This window comes from Chiloscyllium punctatum, chromosome 26 (assembly GCF_047496795.1).
Source record: "Chiloscyllium punctatum isolate Juve2018m chromosome 26, sChiPun1.3, whole genome shotgun sequence".
Classification (NCBI taxonomy): domain Eukaryota; kingdom Metazoa; phylum Chordata; class Chondrichthyes; order Orectolobiformes; family Hemiscylliidae; genus Chiloscyllium; species Chiloscyllium punctatum.
In genome coordinates, this window is record NC_092764.1 from 5,278,205 (window position 1) to 5,296,181 (window position 17,977).

At 48.4% G+C, this 17,977-nt stretch overlaps 1 protein-coding gene across 1 annotated transcript in view; it reads right to left on the reverse strand.

The window, feature by feature from the left end:
• Window positions 1–1,186: 1,186 nt before the first annotated feature.
• The window catches only part of LOC140496264 (glucose-6-phosphate isomerase-like), a 31,966-nt gene continuing 15,175 nt past the window's right edge, over window positions 1,187–17,977 (reverse strand). Inside the window, exons 5-18 of the mRNA XM_072595803.1 lie at window positions 16,190–16,273; window positions 15,356–15,502; window positions 15,016–15,087; window positions 13,204–13,248; window positions 13,013–13,066; window positions 11,824–11,884; window positions 11,406–11,449; window positions 10,643–10,795; window positions 7,115–7,244; window positions 6,774–6,850; window positions 4,782–4,910; window positions 3,915–3,990; window positions 3,241–3,307; window positions 1,187–1,819 (exon numbers count right to left, since the gene is read on the reverse strand). Coding sequence (XP_072451904.1) covers window positions 1,696–1,819; window positions 3,241–3,307; window positions 3,915–3,990; window positions 4,782–4,910; window positions 6,774–6,850; window positions 7,115–7,244; window positions 10,643–10,795; window positions 11,406–11,449; window positions 11,824–11,884; window positions 13,013–13,066; window positions 13,204–13,248; window positions 15,016–15,087; window positions 15,356–15,502; window positions 16,190–16,273 — 1,263 coding nt within the window. The 3' untranslated portion in view covers window positions 1,187–1,695. The remainder of the gene's footprint in view (window positions 1,820–3,240; window positions 3,308–3,914; window positions 3,991–4,781; window positions 4,911–6,773; window positions 6,851–7,114; window positions 7,245–10,642; window positions 10,796–11,405; window positions 11,450–11,823; window positions 11,885–13,012; window positions 13,067–13,203; window positions 13,249–15,015; window positions 15,088–15,355; window positions 15,503–16,189; window positions 16,274–17,977) is intronic.

The window sequence follows — 17,977 nt, forward strand, 5'->3', positions numbered from 1 at the left end:
TTACATACAATGTGATTCCAATCCCAATAGTTTAAATAGTGCAGCTATTACATGATTTTTTAAATATAACACAGGATCACACAGGAACAGCACTATCATGCTAAATTAGTACAGCACTGAAACAAACCCTCCAGTCCAGCATATCCATGCCAACCAGACATCCTACATTAAGCTAGTCCCATTTGCCAGCATTTGACACATATCCCTCTAAACCCTTCCTATTCATGGTGCCTTTTAAATGCTGTATTTGTACCAGCCTCTACCACGTCCTCTGGCACCTCATTCCATACACATACCACCCTCTGTGTGAAAATGTTGCCCCTTAGGTACCTTTTAAATCTTTCCCCTCTCATCCTAAACCTATGCCCTCTAGTTCTGGACTCCTCCACTCATCCAGGGAAAAGACCTTCTCTATTTACTGTATATATGCCCCCTCATGGTTACATGAATCTCTGTAAAGATCACCCTTCAGCCTCCAACACTTCAGGGAAAACAGTCCCAGCCTGTTCAGCCTCTCCCTATAGCCCAAACCCCCTCATGTCCTGTACAGCCACAAGATGACCTCCGAACTCCTGTACTCAATGCACTGATCAAAGAAAGCATACCAAACTCCTCCTTCATTGTCCAATCTATCTGCAATTTCACCTTCAAGGAACTATCAACCTGCACTCCAAGGTCTCCTTGTTCAACAACGCACCCCAGGACATTACCATTAAAGTGTATAAGTCCTGCCTGAATTTGTCTTACCTAAAATGCAACCTGTGAAACAATTCAATAAATCTGACACCAAGGACTGATCAGGAAAACTGCTGAATAATTGTAAATTCGTAGACCTTGGAGCAACAAGATGCCATTGGCTGATTTGATAATCTTCATAATCCCTTTGGAACGGAATGTGTATGTGTTTGTATACACAAAGGGAGATTCAGCCAGAAACAAGGAGCTGATTGGATCATGGGATGGTGAGCAGTTTCGATGACAAAGGCTTTCGGCCTGCCAACAGCATTGTGATTGGCTCCCAGATAACCAAACAGCATTGTGATTGGCTCCCAGATAACCAAACAGCATTGTGATTGGCTCCCAGATAACCAAACAGCTTGTGATGGTGACCAGTGCACTGAGTGCTGAGGGATCACTGTTCCCATGGAGGGTACACAGAGTGAAGAAATAAGGAACTATACAGAAGTTTGTGATGAAAAACTTTATATTTGCTCTAGTTTCTAGACAGAGTGTGCACACAGGGTTAACCAGTGACTAAATCATAAACTGACTTCCAATTAGTGTGCAGACTCTACACCCGTCCACAGAGACAGAGACCCACTCACACACTGTCCCACCCACAGAGACAGAGACTCTCACACATGCTGCCCCACCCAAAGACCCACACACACATTGAGAGGGAGACTCACACACATGCTCTCCCAACCACAGAGACCCACACACACACACACACACACACATAGAGACAGAGACAGGCAATGGCTGTAACTTCACTATGACAGACCTGGTCTGCAATTAAACAGACGAGTCACCGATATGAACTACAACATCAAATAGGGGTTCAGCAGGACATGGTGAAGAATAAACTCAGCACACAGACAGAATATAAAGCTCCCGACATACAGTTACAATGGGAGTTCCTACAGGGGCTGGGGACATGTTCTTTGATGGATCTGGAGGTTTCTTGTTTCAGATTCAACCTCTGTTCTTCTTGATGAAGTTGATCAGTCCATTGGTGGAGCTGTCGTGAGAGGTCACTTGGTCAGGAGTGGCCAGTTCTGGCTCGATGGCTTTAGCCAACTGCTTTCCCAACTCCACTCTGTAAAAGGGGCACAGCACATCAGACAGAAACTTTTCAAACCTCCCAGCACTCACTACAAACCCACCCTCTCCAGTCCACACCGCTCTCACCAGGTTTTAAAAAAGGGGATAAATTACAAAAGAACAAGTTTAGATGTCAAAAGAAATACTGCACATTCACGACATGGGTGATATGGAAACTTATTCTGGAGAAGGAACGTGGAAATGGGAGAGGTCTTTTTTCAGAAGTTAAGGAGGAGATTGAACTGAGCACAGTCAGAAGGAGGGGTGGTTTGATCGACTCCAGAGTGAGAAGAGTTCCCTGTGGCGTCAGTCGAGGAGCACTGATGGATAAAACAAACTAGGGCAGACAGAGACACACCCAGACTGAGACACAAGGAACTTCCCAGAAAAAGGAATGAGATGAATCAAGAAAAAGACAACATTTCCAAGGGCAAAGGGGAAAGAGCAGGGGAGGTCCTTTGAAGTTTTTGCTTCAAAAGAGCTAGTCAGTGTACAACAAGCCAAACAGCCTACTGCATGATTCAACATGAGTTTAATGTTTAAAATTACACAAAAGGTTCAAGAGGGTAGGAGAAAAGGGAGGACTGCAGTTGAGAGTGCGTTGCTGGAAAAGCACAGCAGGTCAGGCAGCATCTGAGGAGCAGGAGAATCAATGTTTCGGGCATAAACCCTTCATCAGGAAAAGCTGATGAGGGGCTTATGCATGAAACGCGATTCTCCTGCTCCTAAACAGGGTAGAAATGGGGATAGTTCTTACCCTGGTGGGGAAGGGGTGATAGGGTGGAACAAGGTGGGCACAACCTTCAGATTCTAGTGAGAACATTCAGAGAGAGAGCAGACAGAGTGGGTGGAAAGAAATCCAGAAATTCTCCTCATCTGAACAATGTTAGGACACAGTTTGTTAGGTTTGAATAGTGAGCAAAAAGACAAATAGATGGACAAAGACTAAAGGAGATCAGTCCCAGCTCAGCTATGATAGGATAGGATAGGTTGGAGGGGCTGAATGGCCTACTCCTGTTCTCAAACTAGATTGAGACTAAAGACAGTGGGTGAGGTTATTGGATATAGCAGCCTTTTTCCCCAGATCCAGGAACACCTCTCCCTCTGCTACCCACTCCCCCAATATACTCCCACCCATCACCACCGCCACCACCCAGCCTCTGCAACACCAGCTCACCGCACTCCGCCCCCCACCAACCACAACTCACCCCACCCCCCCACCCCATCCAGCTCACCGCACTCCGCCCCCCACCAACCACAACTCACCCCACCCCCCCACCCCAGCCAGCTCACCGTACTCCGCCTCCCAACTCATTGCCACCAGCCCACCTATCCCCGACTCATGGATCCCACCCCATCCCCAACTCAGCGCCCCACCCCTACCCCACCTGCAGCGTAACAGAATGGGATTCTCACCCCCATTGGTCATAGCTGTTGATGTCCCAGATGACACCTTGCACAAAGATCTTGTGTTCATACAATGCTGCAGATTGAAGGGGCAGATTGTTACAATGCAGACTAGCCAATACATCTCACTCAATCACAATAGTACCCCCCACCCCAAAATAAACACCCCCTCCTCTCCCACCCACACAGAGAGGCTGGATAAATTCAGGTTAAGGAGGGGAACCCAGTAGAGGTGTGTAAGTTTCTGAACAGCATGAACAGGAAGCAGCAAGTCCCTTAGTTCAAGGGTCAATAACAAGGGGGCTTCATTTTAAAGAGAAAGGCAGGATGTTGTGGTTCTGTTGGCCGAATTTGTGTAGCAGACGTTTTGTCCCGTCTAGGTGACATCCTCAGTGCTTGGGAGCCTCCTGTGAAGCGCTTCTGTGATCTTCCCTCCGGCATTTATAGTGGTCAAGGATTCTCAGGATCACTGCCTGGACCAGCATTCACTCCCCATCCCTAATTGCCTCCAAGGGGTTAGCAGTGGAGTTGAGCTGGAATTTGAGAGCCACTGCAGTCAGTGTGGGGTAGGGATGGGATTCCCACAGTGTCCACAGGGAGGCAGTGTCCGAATAGTGACCCCAGTGACACTGAAGGAACAGCAATCCTCTGCGCCGTGCCCATCAGGCAGTGAGCTCACTCACCAATCAGAGCCCCCAGGATATAAGGAGTCAGCTTCTTGAAGACGATGGAGTTGGTTGGCCGATTGCCCTCAAAGACCTGCGAAAGAAACAAGAGCATTTTAAACCGGAGGCTGAGGACTCGAGCTCCAACCTCTCCCAGAGTGTTAGTGGGCACCGCGGGGACACAGGGATGAGGAGATCCAAACAATTATTTAACAAATGTTGCTGGTCGTCACCTCAGAAAGTGACAGAGATTGGGTTTATTTGGTGTCAGAGCCCATGTGGGAGGGACAGAGTGTGGGCCTCATGCCTCAGGTAGAAAAGACTGGTCCTGGACAGGTAGCAGCACAGAATGGTCCCAGAGTTGAGACATTCCCACACTTGCAATCGTTCACATGCAGGAAATTATAAGCTGATCTAATCGGAGTGTTCAAGCTGTTTGAGAGGGTAGGAATGGGGTGAAGGAGGTAGAGGAACTCTCCCTCCCCACTCCCCCAGGGTAGGGGGGCAAAGGAATGTCCCATAATTCTGAGGGACATCACTGGCAGGGAGTGGGGTGTCTGAGGCAGGAGCACCGTGTCTCACTGGGACAGAGTCAGTAATCTCCCTCACTCTCTCGCTCCTCAAAAGGGGAAATATGTTTTTTAGGTTGTAAATAAAATTAAAATTATACAGTGAGTTTGATCAGAGAGTGTTTCTCTTTGTGGAGGGCGTTAAAATATACAGAGGAAAGGTGGGTTGAGTTCACAATTGATCAGAATGGAATCACAACTGCCTGGAGGGGCTGAATGGTCTCCTCCTGTCCCCACAAGAGGCAAAAAGAACAGTGTGTACTCTCTGCTCCTGGTTGTTTAATATGAGGGAGGGTGTGGGACAGATCACACTGACCTTGTGAGGTACCAGCTTCTCCAGGGCATCACCACTCAGGCCAGCTGCTGCCAGCTCCTTGCGGGCTTCCTCTGCTGACTTGCCCTTCATTAAAGCCTCCGTCTGAGCCAGGAAGTTAGCCAGGAGAATCTGAGAAACAGAAGACAAAAACGTGAGAAACAGAAAGAACCTGCATTTCTGTAGCACCTCTCGTAACCTGGCTCTGGATGGGATGCTCTTCGATGCTGACTCAATGGGCCGAATGACCTCTTTCCACACTGTAGGGATTCTGATTGTGGAGCATTGCTGGAGACCAGCTTGGGATTTCTCAGCTCGGCACCCGCTGCAGTTTGGATTGAGTTTCCAGTTTATAATGTCACCGGGGTCAGGTAGATGTCACCCTATTGCCCCCGGCCCAATGTTCACATCCTGCCTTCCACTCCTCCCACTCCCAAGTTTCTCCAGAAACCCCCTTCCTCCCAGCTCACCCCATTTCTGATGGTGTCTGGAACTCTGCTGTGAATTAGTTTGGTGGATGACTGCAGGATAGACACCATCCTCCAGAGGGAGCCAGAAATCAACATTTTCCAAAATTTTCATCAAAAGCTGGTGAGGGAAGTTACGTTGACATCTCAGACAGATTGTAAAAATTATCACAAGCAAAATATTGCCCCATCTACATCCATCTCTCCTCTGAAGGTTCCCACTGAATCTGCTTCCCCAGCCTTTTCAGGCAGCACGGTCCATACCACAACAACTTATAGCACCAGGCCATTCAGCCCACCAAGCCTGTTTCACCATTCAATTAGATAATGTCTGATCTGTGGTCTAACTCTATCTGCCTTTAGTCCATGTCTCTTTATACGTTTGCTTCACAAAAATTTATGAGATTTAAAATTAAAACTGATCCAGCATCCACTGCCATTGGTGGAAGAGAGTTCCAAACCTCTCCCACCCTGTGTGTGAAAGTGCTTCCAAACATTGGCACAGTGGCTCAGTGGTTAGCACTGCTGCCACTCAGCACCAGGGTCCCAGGGTTCGATTCCAGCCTCGGGCGACTGTCTGTGTGGAGTTTGCACATTTTCCCTGTGTCTGCGTGGGTTTCCTCCGGATGCTCCGGTTTCCTCCCACAGTCACAAAGATGTGCAGGTCAGGTGGATTGGCCATGCTAAATTACCCATCGTGTTAGGTACATTAATCAGAGGGAAATGGGTCTGGGTGGGTTACTCTTCAGAGGGTTGGTGTGGATTTGTTGGGCTGAAGGGCCTGTTTCCACACTAAGTAATCTAATCTCTCCTGAACAGTCTGGCCCTAATTCTCAGACTATGCCCCTAGTTATAGAATCCCCAACCAGTGGAAATAATCTATTTTTACCTGATGCTGTCTTTCCAGGTTAATATCTTGAAAACTTTGATCAGATCACTCCTTGACCTTCTAAATTCTGGGAGGAGCCGTTTTGCCTCCCGTATCTATACCTCACCTGGCTGTTTTAGCTCAGACCGGTACTGTCCGGTTACTGAACCTTCTGACACATTCTTCCCTATCCCCTTCTCTCCCTTCATGACTTTGTAACAACATTAATAAATCTCCCTTTAACCATCTCTGCTCCTAATCAGCTATCCTCTCACTGTATATCAAAACAGAATCAATCCAGGTGGCTGAATGGCCTTCTGTTCCTTTCCCCCAGGGAGAAATAAATCAGCACAGTTTCTGGTTTCATGTGTTCACTCGCTGTGTACAATCTCTTACTGTTTGGGATTGTTGCTATGGAATCCAGTTCTTGTTTTGCTGGCAGTATATTAACTTAGACATGGTGTGCATTTTAAATAAGCAAATTAATCAGGAAAAGGACAAGACAATAGCATCAGAAGCATTTCTGTACACACACAGACACAAAGAGACACAGTGATCATCATTGATTAAGATCAAACAAAACCTTCCTGTAGCTGCCTCAGCTCCACAGAAAACAAATTTGTCTTTATCCTTCCCAACAGCCCATTCCCGCTCTCTTACCTTGTGATGCAGTCCATTCCGGATTGGGTTCTGGGTCTGTGCCGGGATTAGGAAGTCAGCAGGAATCATCCGGGTTCCTGAGGAGGAGAGACACAGTTGGAGATCCACTACAGACCCAAACAGGGGACTATGTCCCGCTTTGAGACGGTACTGTCTCCCTATGGAGCTGCAGTTAAAGACATGGCCTCGAAAATAATTCTTACCTTCTTAGTCGACAGGATGCTCTCATCATCACAAAACAGTTTCTGTTCAATCCCTCTGTCTGCCCTCCCACACCATCCCCTCCACGTGGGCATAGACATCACCCCGACATGTGGGCACACCCGTGAGGCTGCACTCACCCTGGTGGATCAGTTGGTAGAAAGCATGTTGCCCATTGGTGCCTGGCTCACCCCACACTATGGGCCCAGTGTTGTAGTCCACCCGGGTCCCTTTGCTGGTGATGTACTTGCCATTGGATTCCATATCGCCCTGGAAACCAAAAGGCAGGCGGTGAGAGGTGAAAGAGAGAGACAGATCATAGAACAGAATCCCTACAGTGTGGCCCCACCAATGTCTCACAAGCCTGATTGAGTTTTTTGAAGTAACAAAGAGGATTGACGAGGGCAGAGAGTAGACATGATCTATATGGACTTCAGCAAGGTTAGAGGTCATGGAATACATGGAGAACTAGCCATTTGGATACAGATATAAATGATTTGGATGTGAGCACAAGAGGTATAGTTAGTAAGTTTGCTGATGACACCAAAATTGGAGGTGTAGTGGACAGTGAAGAAGGTTACCTCAGATTACAACGGGATCTTGATCAGATGGGCAGTGGGCCGAGAAGTGGCAGCTACAGTTTAATTTAGAAAAATGGGAGGTGCTGCATTTTGGGAAATCAAATTTTAGCAGGACTTATACACTTAATGGTAAGATCCTGGGGAATGTTGCTGAACAAAGAGACCTTGGAGTACAGGTTCATAGTTCTTTGAAAGTGGAGTCACAGGTAGATAGGATAGTGAAGGTGGCGTTTCGTATGCTTTCCTTTATTGGTCACAGCATTAAGTATAGGCATTGGGAGTCATGTTGCAGCTGTACAAGACACTGGTTAGGCCACTCTTGGAATATTGCGTGCAATTCTGGTCTCCTTCCTATCGGAAAGACGTTGTTAAACTTGAAAGGGTTCAGAAACGATTTACAAGGATGTTGCCAGGGTTGGAGGATTTGAGCTATAGGGAGAGGCTGAACAGGCTGGGGCTGTTTTCCCTGGAGCATCACAGGCTGAGGGGTGACCTTATAGAGGTTTATAAAATCATGAGGGGCATGGTTGGGGTGGTGGGGGGGGAGAAAAGAAGAGAGGATATAAAAAGGACCTAAGGGATAAATAGGGTGGTGTGTGTATGGAATGACCTGCCAGAGGAAGTGGAGGAGGCCAGTACAATTACAGCATTCAAAAAGGTATCTGGAAGGGTATATGAATAGGAAGGATTGAGGCCAAATGCTGTCAAAGTGAACTAGATTAATTTAGGATATCTGGTCGCCTGGACAAGTTGGACCAAAGGGTCTGTTTCTGTACTGTATATCTCTATGATTCTAAGTCCACACAACCCACTCAGTCCCACCCATCTACACTAGTCCTGTAACCCTGCATTTCCCATGGCTAACCCACTCTAAACCTACACATCCATGGACACGATGGGCAATTTAGCATAGTTCATTCACCTAACCTGCACATCTATGGGAGGAACCAGAGCACCTGGAGGAAACCCACGCAGATAGGAGAGAATGTGTGAACTCCACACAGTCACCTGAGGGTGGAATTGAACCTGGGTCCCTGGCGCTGTGAAGCAGCAGGGCTAACCACTGAGCCACCGTGCCTCCCCAAACAATTGCTTGTTCAAGTTGCCACGTGCTGAATAGTTTTGGGTTTCCCAAGGATTAAACACTGCAGCTCTGATCCCTCCCCACAGGGACACGGTGCCCCTGTGCTCAATCTGCCATTTCCCCACTGCATGGTTACAGGGCTAAAAGGAGGCCACTCAGCCCCTCCAGATGGCTTGCTGTTAACTCAGATCATGGCTGATTGGATTGCACTGCATTCCCGCTTACCCATTACTGACCTTACATCACCACTCCCACTTCCTCATGAAGAATCTATCCAACTCTGTCTTCAAATAACCACAGAAACTGCTTCTACTGCTTTTTAAAGGAAGAGATTTCTAAAGACTCATGGCTCAACATTTTTTTGCGTAATCTCTTTTTCAAAACACACTAACATCCTTGTATGGGTCACTCTTGCAGTAAAAACCCTGGCCACTGAAAACACATGAGGATGAAGGAGGTCGATTTTTTTGAAATGTTGGCCAAGAGAGGATTGGAGGCTTGGGGTAGGTCAGCCATGATCGTGAGTGACAGGTTGGGCTTGCAGGGCCCAGTGGCCTCCTCCTGATCTTATGAGCAAAGGAAGGGCATTAAGGTAATTGGGCAATAACTCTGTCAAATAGAAAGTGACAGCGCAAGAAACAAAAAGGAGGTCATTCAACCCATCAAGTGGGAATGTTCGCCAATTATTGCACAATGTTCAGCACAATTCCCAAATCCTCAGACACTGAAAGAGTCTGTATCCATATGCAACAAGACCTGGACAATATCCAGGCTTGGGCTGACAAGTGGAAAGTAACATTCACGGCTCAGAAATGCCAGGCTATGACCATTACCACCAAGACACAATCTAACTGATGACCCTTGGCACTCTATGTTACCATCACTGAATCCTGGGGGATTCAGTTATCATTAACTGGGGATTACAATTGATCAGAAACTTAATTGGACTTGCCAAATAATCACAATGGCAATAGCAGGTCAGAGATTAGGAACATTGCAGTTAGTAACTCACCTCCTGACTCCCCAAAGCCTGTCCACCATCTACAAGGCACAAGTCAGGAGTGGGATGGAATACTCCCCACTTGCCTGGATGGGGGCAGCTCCAACAACACTCAAGAAGCTCAACACCATCCAGGACAAAGCAGCCGCTTGGCTGGCACAAACACCCACTCCCTCCACCACCAATGCTCAGTAGCAGCAGTGTGTACTATCTACAAGATACACTGCAGAAATTCACCCAAGATCCTCAGACAGCACCTTCCAAACCCACAATCACTTCCATCTAGAAGGACAGGGGCAGTAGATACATGGGAACACCACCCCCTGCAAGTTCCCCTCCAAGCCACTCACCATCCTGACTTGGAAATATATCGCCGTTCCTTCAGTGTCGCCGAGTCAAAATCCTGGAATTCCCTCCCTAAGGACATTGTGGGTCTACCTACAGCACATGGACTGCAGCAGTTCAAGAGGGCAGCTCACCCCCACCTTCTCAAGGGGCAACTAGGGACAGGCAATAAATGCTGGGCCCAGCCAGCGAAGCTCCATCCCATAATTCAATGAGATTGTGGCTGATCTTTGAGCTCAACAGCACTTTCCTATCTGCTCTCCACGTCCCTCAACTCCTTTAGTGTTCCTAAACTAAACAAAAACTCTATGTTCTGAATGTAACAACTGAGAATCCACCGTTTTCAAAAGGTGGGGAATATCAGAGGTTGTCAGAGCGTGAAACCCCCCCCCCCCCTTATTGGAGTGTAAGCCACGATGTTATCCTGAGGCTGTGTCTGAACAGGGGATTAGACTCAGAGGGGCTGATCCTAACCAGGAAGGGATTAAAACCAACACCAGGATTTCACCATCAGGCTGATCACAATACTCACAGGCAGGAACAAACACAGACAGCCCGGCCACTCTCCCCGAGACAACCCTGTCCGGAAGGCAGAGACCCCAACCTGCCCTCAGGACGGACGGACGGACAGACAGTTTTCTGGAACGTTTGCGTGTACCTGTTGGAAATATGCTGCGAAGCGATGTAGGTACTGATCATAGGGCAGCAGTGCGTGGGTCTCCACATTGTAGACGTTGATGTACCAAATCCCGAGGAGAGCGAGCAGCACAGGGGCATTCTGTTCCAGCGGAGTGCAGTGGAAATGGTGATCCTTCAGAATGAGAGCGCGGAGAGTCAGTGAGCGAGTGACAGAGAGACAGGATTCCCTCAGCTAGCAGCTCTCCATTTGCACGGTCACACGGAAACCCCAGCATCAAGACAGGGTGGGGGAGGGAGGAGGGGAAATGGGGGAATTGAACCGCTGTCAGAGAAGAATTTAAAAGGAGGAAGCTTTAGGAAAATAAGTTCCAGAGAGAGTTCAGGGCCTTGGTAACTTAAGACACAACCAGTGTCAGTGCAGTCTGGGCAAACAAAGAAAGGGAAGAGTTAATAATGGGGGGAGTGGAGTGGGGCTGGAGGAGATGAAAGAGTCAGGGGCTGTAGAGGGACTGGAAGGATGAGAATTTCAGATGAGAACCAGACGGTATTGTGATTGAGGGTCAGTGAGCAGGATCCAGAGGGAAGCAGAACCAAAGGTGTCCATCACACAGCCAGTGCCCAGCTGGGTCAGCACAGGGTAACAGTGAATGTTCCTGTTTAACCATCTACTCTTGGCCAAGAGCACAGCAAAGGCCATGGGAAAGAGGGGTGGGTGGGAACTAAAAGGAGCTGGGAGGGGATCGAGAGGGTATTGCCTGCAGTGTGATCACTCTGTTACTCACCATCCAATGTGCTCCTTTCAATAACTGCTCAAAGTTCTCAAATCCTGAAGGGGACAAACAAAGGGTTAGTGTTACTGTGATAAAACACTGCAGATGCTGCAAATCAGGAACAAACGCAGAAGGAGCTGGAGAAATCCAGCCAGACTGGCAGCAGCTGTGTCCAGAGACAGAGTTCACAATGGGAGCTCGTATGACCATTCTGAGAGACTGTACTGACTACAAACGTTATCACAGCACTATGTCACCAGGAGGACAGGGAGGCCGAGGGGGTGAGAGAGAAGGGGAGGGAGGGGGAAAAAAAAACAGGAACGGGTTTCGCAGCAATGGAATAAATATTCATTCTAAAGTAACCGCAGAGGCGCAGACACACCGGCTGTTGGACAGCTTGTTGGTTATAGTAGCAGAGTGTTATACATACCCACATGGAGCGCAATGGAGAGGCCAATGGCTGACCAGAGAGAGTAACGGCCCCCGACCCACTGTGGACAAGAGGAGGAGGATTAGAGTCAGAGACACCTCTATTACATGCCCACCATTCCCGTTCCCAAACTCTACACCAACCTTGACCTGCCTCCACCTTCTATCCCTTCACAACTCCTGAGCCCCAGCACTCCCCCCAACTCTTCCTCTACCACCCAGCCCCCACAACACCCGCCCTCCCCAGTCTCCTGCTTCCAAACAGACATGTGTAATGCTGCACTGTCAGTGCCCAGGCTGAAATGTGTGCACCTTTGAACTTTTTGGAAAGGCCACGGATTTAAATAACCCTGATCGGCAGCAACTGGAGACCGGCTGCTGATGCTCACCAGCTGCTGGCAGGCTCTTCCACACGGGGACAGCCAACACTATCTTTAGTCTGAACACCAGCTAGTGCTCTGCTCCCCTCCCCTCCCCTTGGCAGGAGTTACTTGGGGAAGTATAACTGAACAGGGAGCAGCACTTGGTCAGACGCCTAAAGCAGGGGAGATGTACCCACACCTTCCACTGGTGTCTCAGGAGACTGCAAAATATCCTGCTCCAGAGAGAGAGATTGAAAAGTAGGGAAGTCACGTCAAACTAGTCCAGAACAGGCTCAACCATTCAAAACATTCTTGGTGTCCACCTGGTAAATAAAAGACAGTGGGGAAGGTATGAGATGATCACAGAACAAAGAACCAACGGGTGAAACCCAACAGGCTGGGACTCCTTCCTCGAGAGAGAGGGAGAGGGCAGAGAGAATACCTGATGGAAGGCTTTAAGATGCAACAAGATATGGATGGTGTTAACAGGCAGAAGGTGTTGCTGCTTCTGAAGGTCACATAGACAAGGCAGTCCCCAACCACACCGAGCCAGAATTCGGCAGGAACATTTCCACCGAAGAATGTGGAAGGTGAGGGGAAAGAGCGCAGATAGACTGAGGTGGAAGCCGGATAAACACGAGGGAGAGGGGAATACATGCATTTAGTGATGGGGTGACAAGAGAGCATGAGAAAGCGGGAGACTGACATGGAGTGCGATCACTGCCAGAAATGTGATGGGCCAAATGACCTATGCTTGAAATTGTGCACGTCTATATAGAAATAGAAATATAAGAGTCAGCAGATGGGAGCTGATCCCCATGTACTTACATCCCAGAACTCAAACATGTTTGCTGGATCAATTCCAAAAGCCTTGACTTTGTCCTAAAGAGACAGAGAGTAAGGAGTCACATTAAACAGAGACAATAACAGGAGGAACACTGGGGCGGAGGGGAGCTCGGCACGGAGCCAGATCCCCAGTGATTTGTTGTGGAATGGTCACATGTTTCAAATACACTCACCGCGTTCGTCGACAGGGCAACAAAATGCTTGGCAACAGCTGAAGGCTGAGGGAAATCAAAAAAAAAGAAAAATAATTACAATTTGGAAGTGAAGTATCTTCAGAGTTGTGGCTTTTATATGAGATTACTAAAGTCGGGCCCTCCCTGGTCTTTCAACCGAGTCACAGAGAAATTAAAGCCCAACGCCATCTTCAACCAGGCCCCAGCCCCCCCACCCTTCCCCCTCAGCCAGACAGAAAACACGGCTGTGTCAGGGTGGTCTCCCTATCTGTCTCCTTTTATGATGTGTTCAATATTTAGGGCCTTAAATCAACAGCATAAACATTATTTAGTCATCATTTCAATGCGGTTTATGGGAGCTTGCTGTGCCCAATTACAACAGCTAGTTGCAAGATGGGGTAAGTGAGGTCTCCAAGAATGAACATTGTTGTTAACCAGGACAGAGCAGGAACCGCACTGGGTCAGAACAGTGGCCGATGCTGGTCCCCTGACTGTGATGGGGTTGCACTGGAGTGGGTGCGGAGTGGATTTCCAGGATGTTGCCGGGACTGGAGACTTTGTGATGACAAACTGGAATGTTTTCATGAGAACAGAGAAGGCCAAGCAAGACTTATAACTGAAGTAAATAAAAGGGAGAGGTCCAAGTAGAGTGAGTAAGCAATTTCCAACCCCCTAAAGCAAAAAGATAGGTAAGATTTGTTAGGAGGTGGTGTCGTGGTAAGGTCACTGGGTGAGGAATCCAGAACCCCTGTTTGAATCACACTGCAGCAGATGGTGAAATTTGAATTTAATACATTTCAATCGTGACTATAGAACCATTACCTATTATCATAAAACCCCATCTGGGTGGCTAATGCCCTTTAGGGCAGTAATCTGCTGTCCTTCCCTGGTCTGGCCTACACAGCAATGTTGTTGTCTCTTAATCACACTCTGGACAATTAGGGACGGCCAACAAATGCTAGTCCAGCCAGCCAAAGATTAAAAAAACCTTTTAAATTCAGGGGCAGAATGAATTTAGAAAAATTAGGGGCATTTAAGGTGGATTTTATTTCACAAACAGAGAATGGTGAGGAATCTGAAACTCAATGAAAGGAGTGGCAGAACCACAAACTCTCATGGCATTTAACTAGAGCACTCGGATAGCCATGTGGTGTGTTGGAATCTCTGTCATTCTCACTCTAACTGGGTCACAGTAACCTGTATCAATATCACTGTGACTATGCCTATCTCCATCTCCACTCTACCATCCATACCTGTACAACTCTGACCTTCAGCACAGGCAGTACAACCTCGCCCTGTGCTGTATTTTCAATGATCCATTGTTTGGAATAATTGATACCACCCAGGCCATTTGCTCCTGATTCCCCCTCATGAAACAGGATTGAACCTGCCAGGGGAGGGGGGGGGTGCTGGGGGATTCAGGAATACCTGGCACTTAGCTCCAGCTCCACTCAAAAACCAACCTCCTGGCCTGCAGCAGGTCAGAGTCTCTGCCCACATCACAGGATCCATCAGAATGATCCTGAAAGAATTCCAGGGATTCTAATTTCCATCTCAGAAACTGACTGCCCTCAGGGTGGGGCGGGGGGGGGGGGGGGAATAGACACATTTGTTGGGGGCAAAGCGCTGATCAGTTCAGTCCCTGTCCTGGAATAAGGGGAAGCTGAGCTCCCCCCTCCACCCAGAGCAATAGGCCATTCCCCTCTGGGAGGCTGGGGGCTCACATACACTGAGGGAGATACCGGGTGGGTGGGTGGGTGTGTGGGGGAGGGGCGGGACGGGGCGGGGCCCCTCCCTCCCCATTATACTCACATCACTTGCAGCTGCCAGGAACCACTCTTTCGCTGACTCAGCATTGGTGATAGTCTCCTGGGTGGTGAAGGTCTGTGAAACAGCGAGAAAACACTCAATTACAACAACTCCACGCTACAGACAATGTAACCTCCACCCTCCTGCTACATCATCTCTGCCCCACCCTCACCCCCAGCTACTTCGACTCAATCCCATCACCCTCCCCCCACAATAATCCCTACCAAACCTCCCCTCAAACAAACTACATCAACCTCTACGTGTGCCTCCTCCCTCCCTCCTAGAGGGAGTGGATTTCAGTTGCTGAGCATTAACCCAGTTGCCCACAGATGCGCCCACTCACCTTGGATGCGATGATGAAGAGGGTGGTCTCAGGGTTCAGCTCTGCCAGAGTCTTTGCCATGTGGGTGCCATCGATGTTGGACACAAACCAGGCCTTGGGCCCCCCCTTGGAGTAGGGTTTGAGAGCTTCAGTGACCATGAGCGGCCCCTAGGAGAAAACAAGAGCAGTTTAACGGAGGGACGAGGGGTGACAGAGTGACAAAAATCACAATTCCTGCTCAGGTCAGGAAAACAACCAACTCCCAGCCCGAGATTCCACAGGGTCAATCAGGGTCAACACATCCAGCAACAGGCACTGCCTTTCATTGAGAAAAAGCAGCTCATTTCACTCTATTCAACCCCTTCAACCTCTCTCTCAACCACCAGCCCTTCATAGGATTAAAAACACAATGTTAGATAGACAGTGTCCCCACCAGTACTGAACCCAGTATTATACAGGGATAGACCTGTCCTCATCAGTAGTGTAACCCAGACTTATATAAATGACAGATCTGTCCCCACCAGTACTGTACCCCAGTGTTATTCAGGGACAGACCAGTACAGGTCTATAACCTATGCAATAACCTCTGGTTTCGGAAGTTTCCACATTCGGTTGGATGGGATGCGGACTGAGCATGCAAGTTGCAGAAACAGCTGGAAAACCTCAGCAGGTCTGGCAGCATCAGAAGAGAGAAATCAAGACCGTGCTGTTCTGAAGGGTCACTGGACCGGAAACACTAACTGCTTTCTCTCCATGACTGCTGCCTGGCCTGCAGAAATTTCACAGCAACTCTTGTTTCTGATTTCCAGCATCTGTGGTTCTTTAGGTTTGTTTATTTTGTGAACGTTGTAGTACCAGGTCTGAACCTCCGATCCCGATGTTGACCACGTCGGTGATGGTCTTTCCAGTGTATCCTTTCCATTCTCCACCACGGACTCGCTGCAGGAGAGAGAGAGAATTGGTGTCAGTGAGGGAACGAGACAGAGAGAGAGAGAGAGAGCGAGAAAGAGAGCAAGAGACACACACACAGAGACAGAGAGAGCGAGGGGGGGGAGCGAGAGAGCGAGGGAGCGAGAGAGCGAGGGGGGGGGGAGCGAGGGGGGGGGGGAGCGAGAGAGCGAGGTGGGGGGGAGCGAGAGAGCGAGGTGGGGGGGAGCGAGAGAGCGAGGGGGGGGGGAGCGAGAGAGCGAGGGGGGGGGGGGAGCGAGAGAGAGAGCGCGAGAGAATTACAGTCAGTAAGGTACCTACACAGAGGTTCAAAGCCACACAGTCAGCTGTCTACCTCCCAGCTAAACAACTATTACACACTCAGAACTGCATATATTAAAGAAAAACAGGTCAAACCCACCCCTTCCTGGAGACTGGATCTCCGTGAGAATGTGCTTGTGAAGAAATTATGTAAATAACAATAAATTCTATTGAGTTGGCAGCAGCTAGGTACCATCCAATGTCACATGACAGCTCCCAGCTTCAACCAATCGTGTCCCATGAGCAGCAAGGGACTGAGTGAGGTTTATGTCAGTGACACTATCCATCCGCCATGACACTGGCAGTGGGTCTACTCCATTCAGAGTTCACTCATTGCTGTGGCCCTAGTGTCAGGTTAAGCAAACCAGGTGATACTTCCTGTTAGTCCATTCACCTTATCATTACAATACAAGCTTTTTATTCTAGAATTATTTTATTAAGCAGAATCTAAATACTTTGAAAGTGTGTGTATTTCTATTCTACTATAATGCATGGCCTTCCTTTGTTATTTACTGGTTTATAATTATAACTACTATTATAATTATACTGTTATAACAAGATTCGGGTGAGACCACACTTGGAATATTGTGTCCAGTTCTGGTCGCCCTACTATAGGAAAGATAGAGGCGCTTTGGAGAGGGTGCAAAGGAGGTTTACCAGGATGCTTCCTGGACTGGAGAGCTTGCCTTATGAAGAAAGGTTGACTATGCTCAGACTTTTCTCTCTGGAGAGAAGGAGGAAGAGAGGAGACCTGATCGAGGTATAAAAGGTAATGAGAGGCATGGATAGAGTCAATAGCCAGAGACTTTTCCCCAGGGCAGGATTGACTGGTACGAGGGGTCATAGTTTGAAGATATTAGGAGGAAGGTATAGAGGGGGACAAAGCTAGGTTCTTTACGCAGAGAGAGTTGTGAATGCATGGAATGCGTTGCCAGCTGTGGTGGTGGAAGCAGTGTCATTGGGGACATTTAAGCGACTGCTGGACATGCACATGGATAACAGGGAGTTGAGAGATGGGTACAGTAGGTTATTTTATTTTAGCTTAGGAATAATCCTCAGCACAATATCGTGGGCCAAAGGGCCTGTTCTGTGCTGTACTTTTCTATGTTCTATATTTAACTGTAACCAGTTGGGAGGTGACCAATGTCCTGAGTTCAAAACCAAGTTATAGGAAACAGAGGAGTCAGCCTTTGAGCCTGCTCCATGATTCAATAGCATCAGGATGACCATCTAAAGTCGCACACTGCGGCCATTTTACCCCATGATGCCCTAGTACCTTCAGCCCAAGGGAAGGTGGGTTTACAAATGGAAGACGGGGACGGTCACCAAGGCTGTGACTATCCACTCTATCATCTTAATGGCAGCAACTGACAGGGAACATGTGCATTTGGCAGT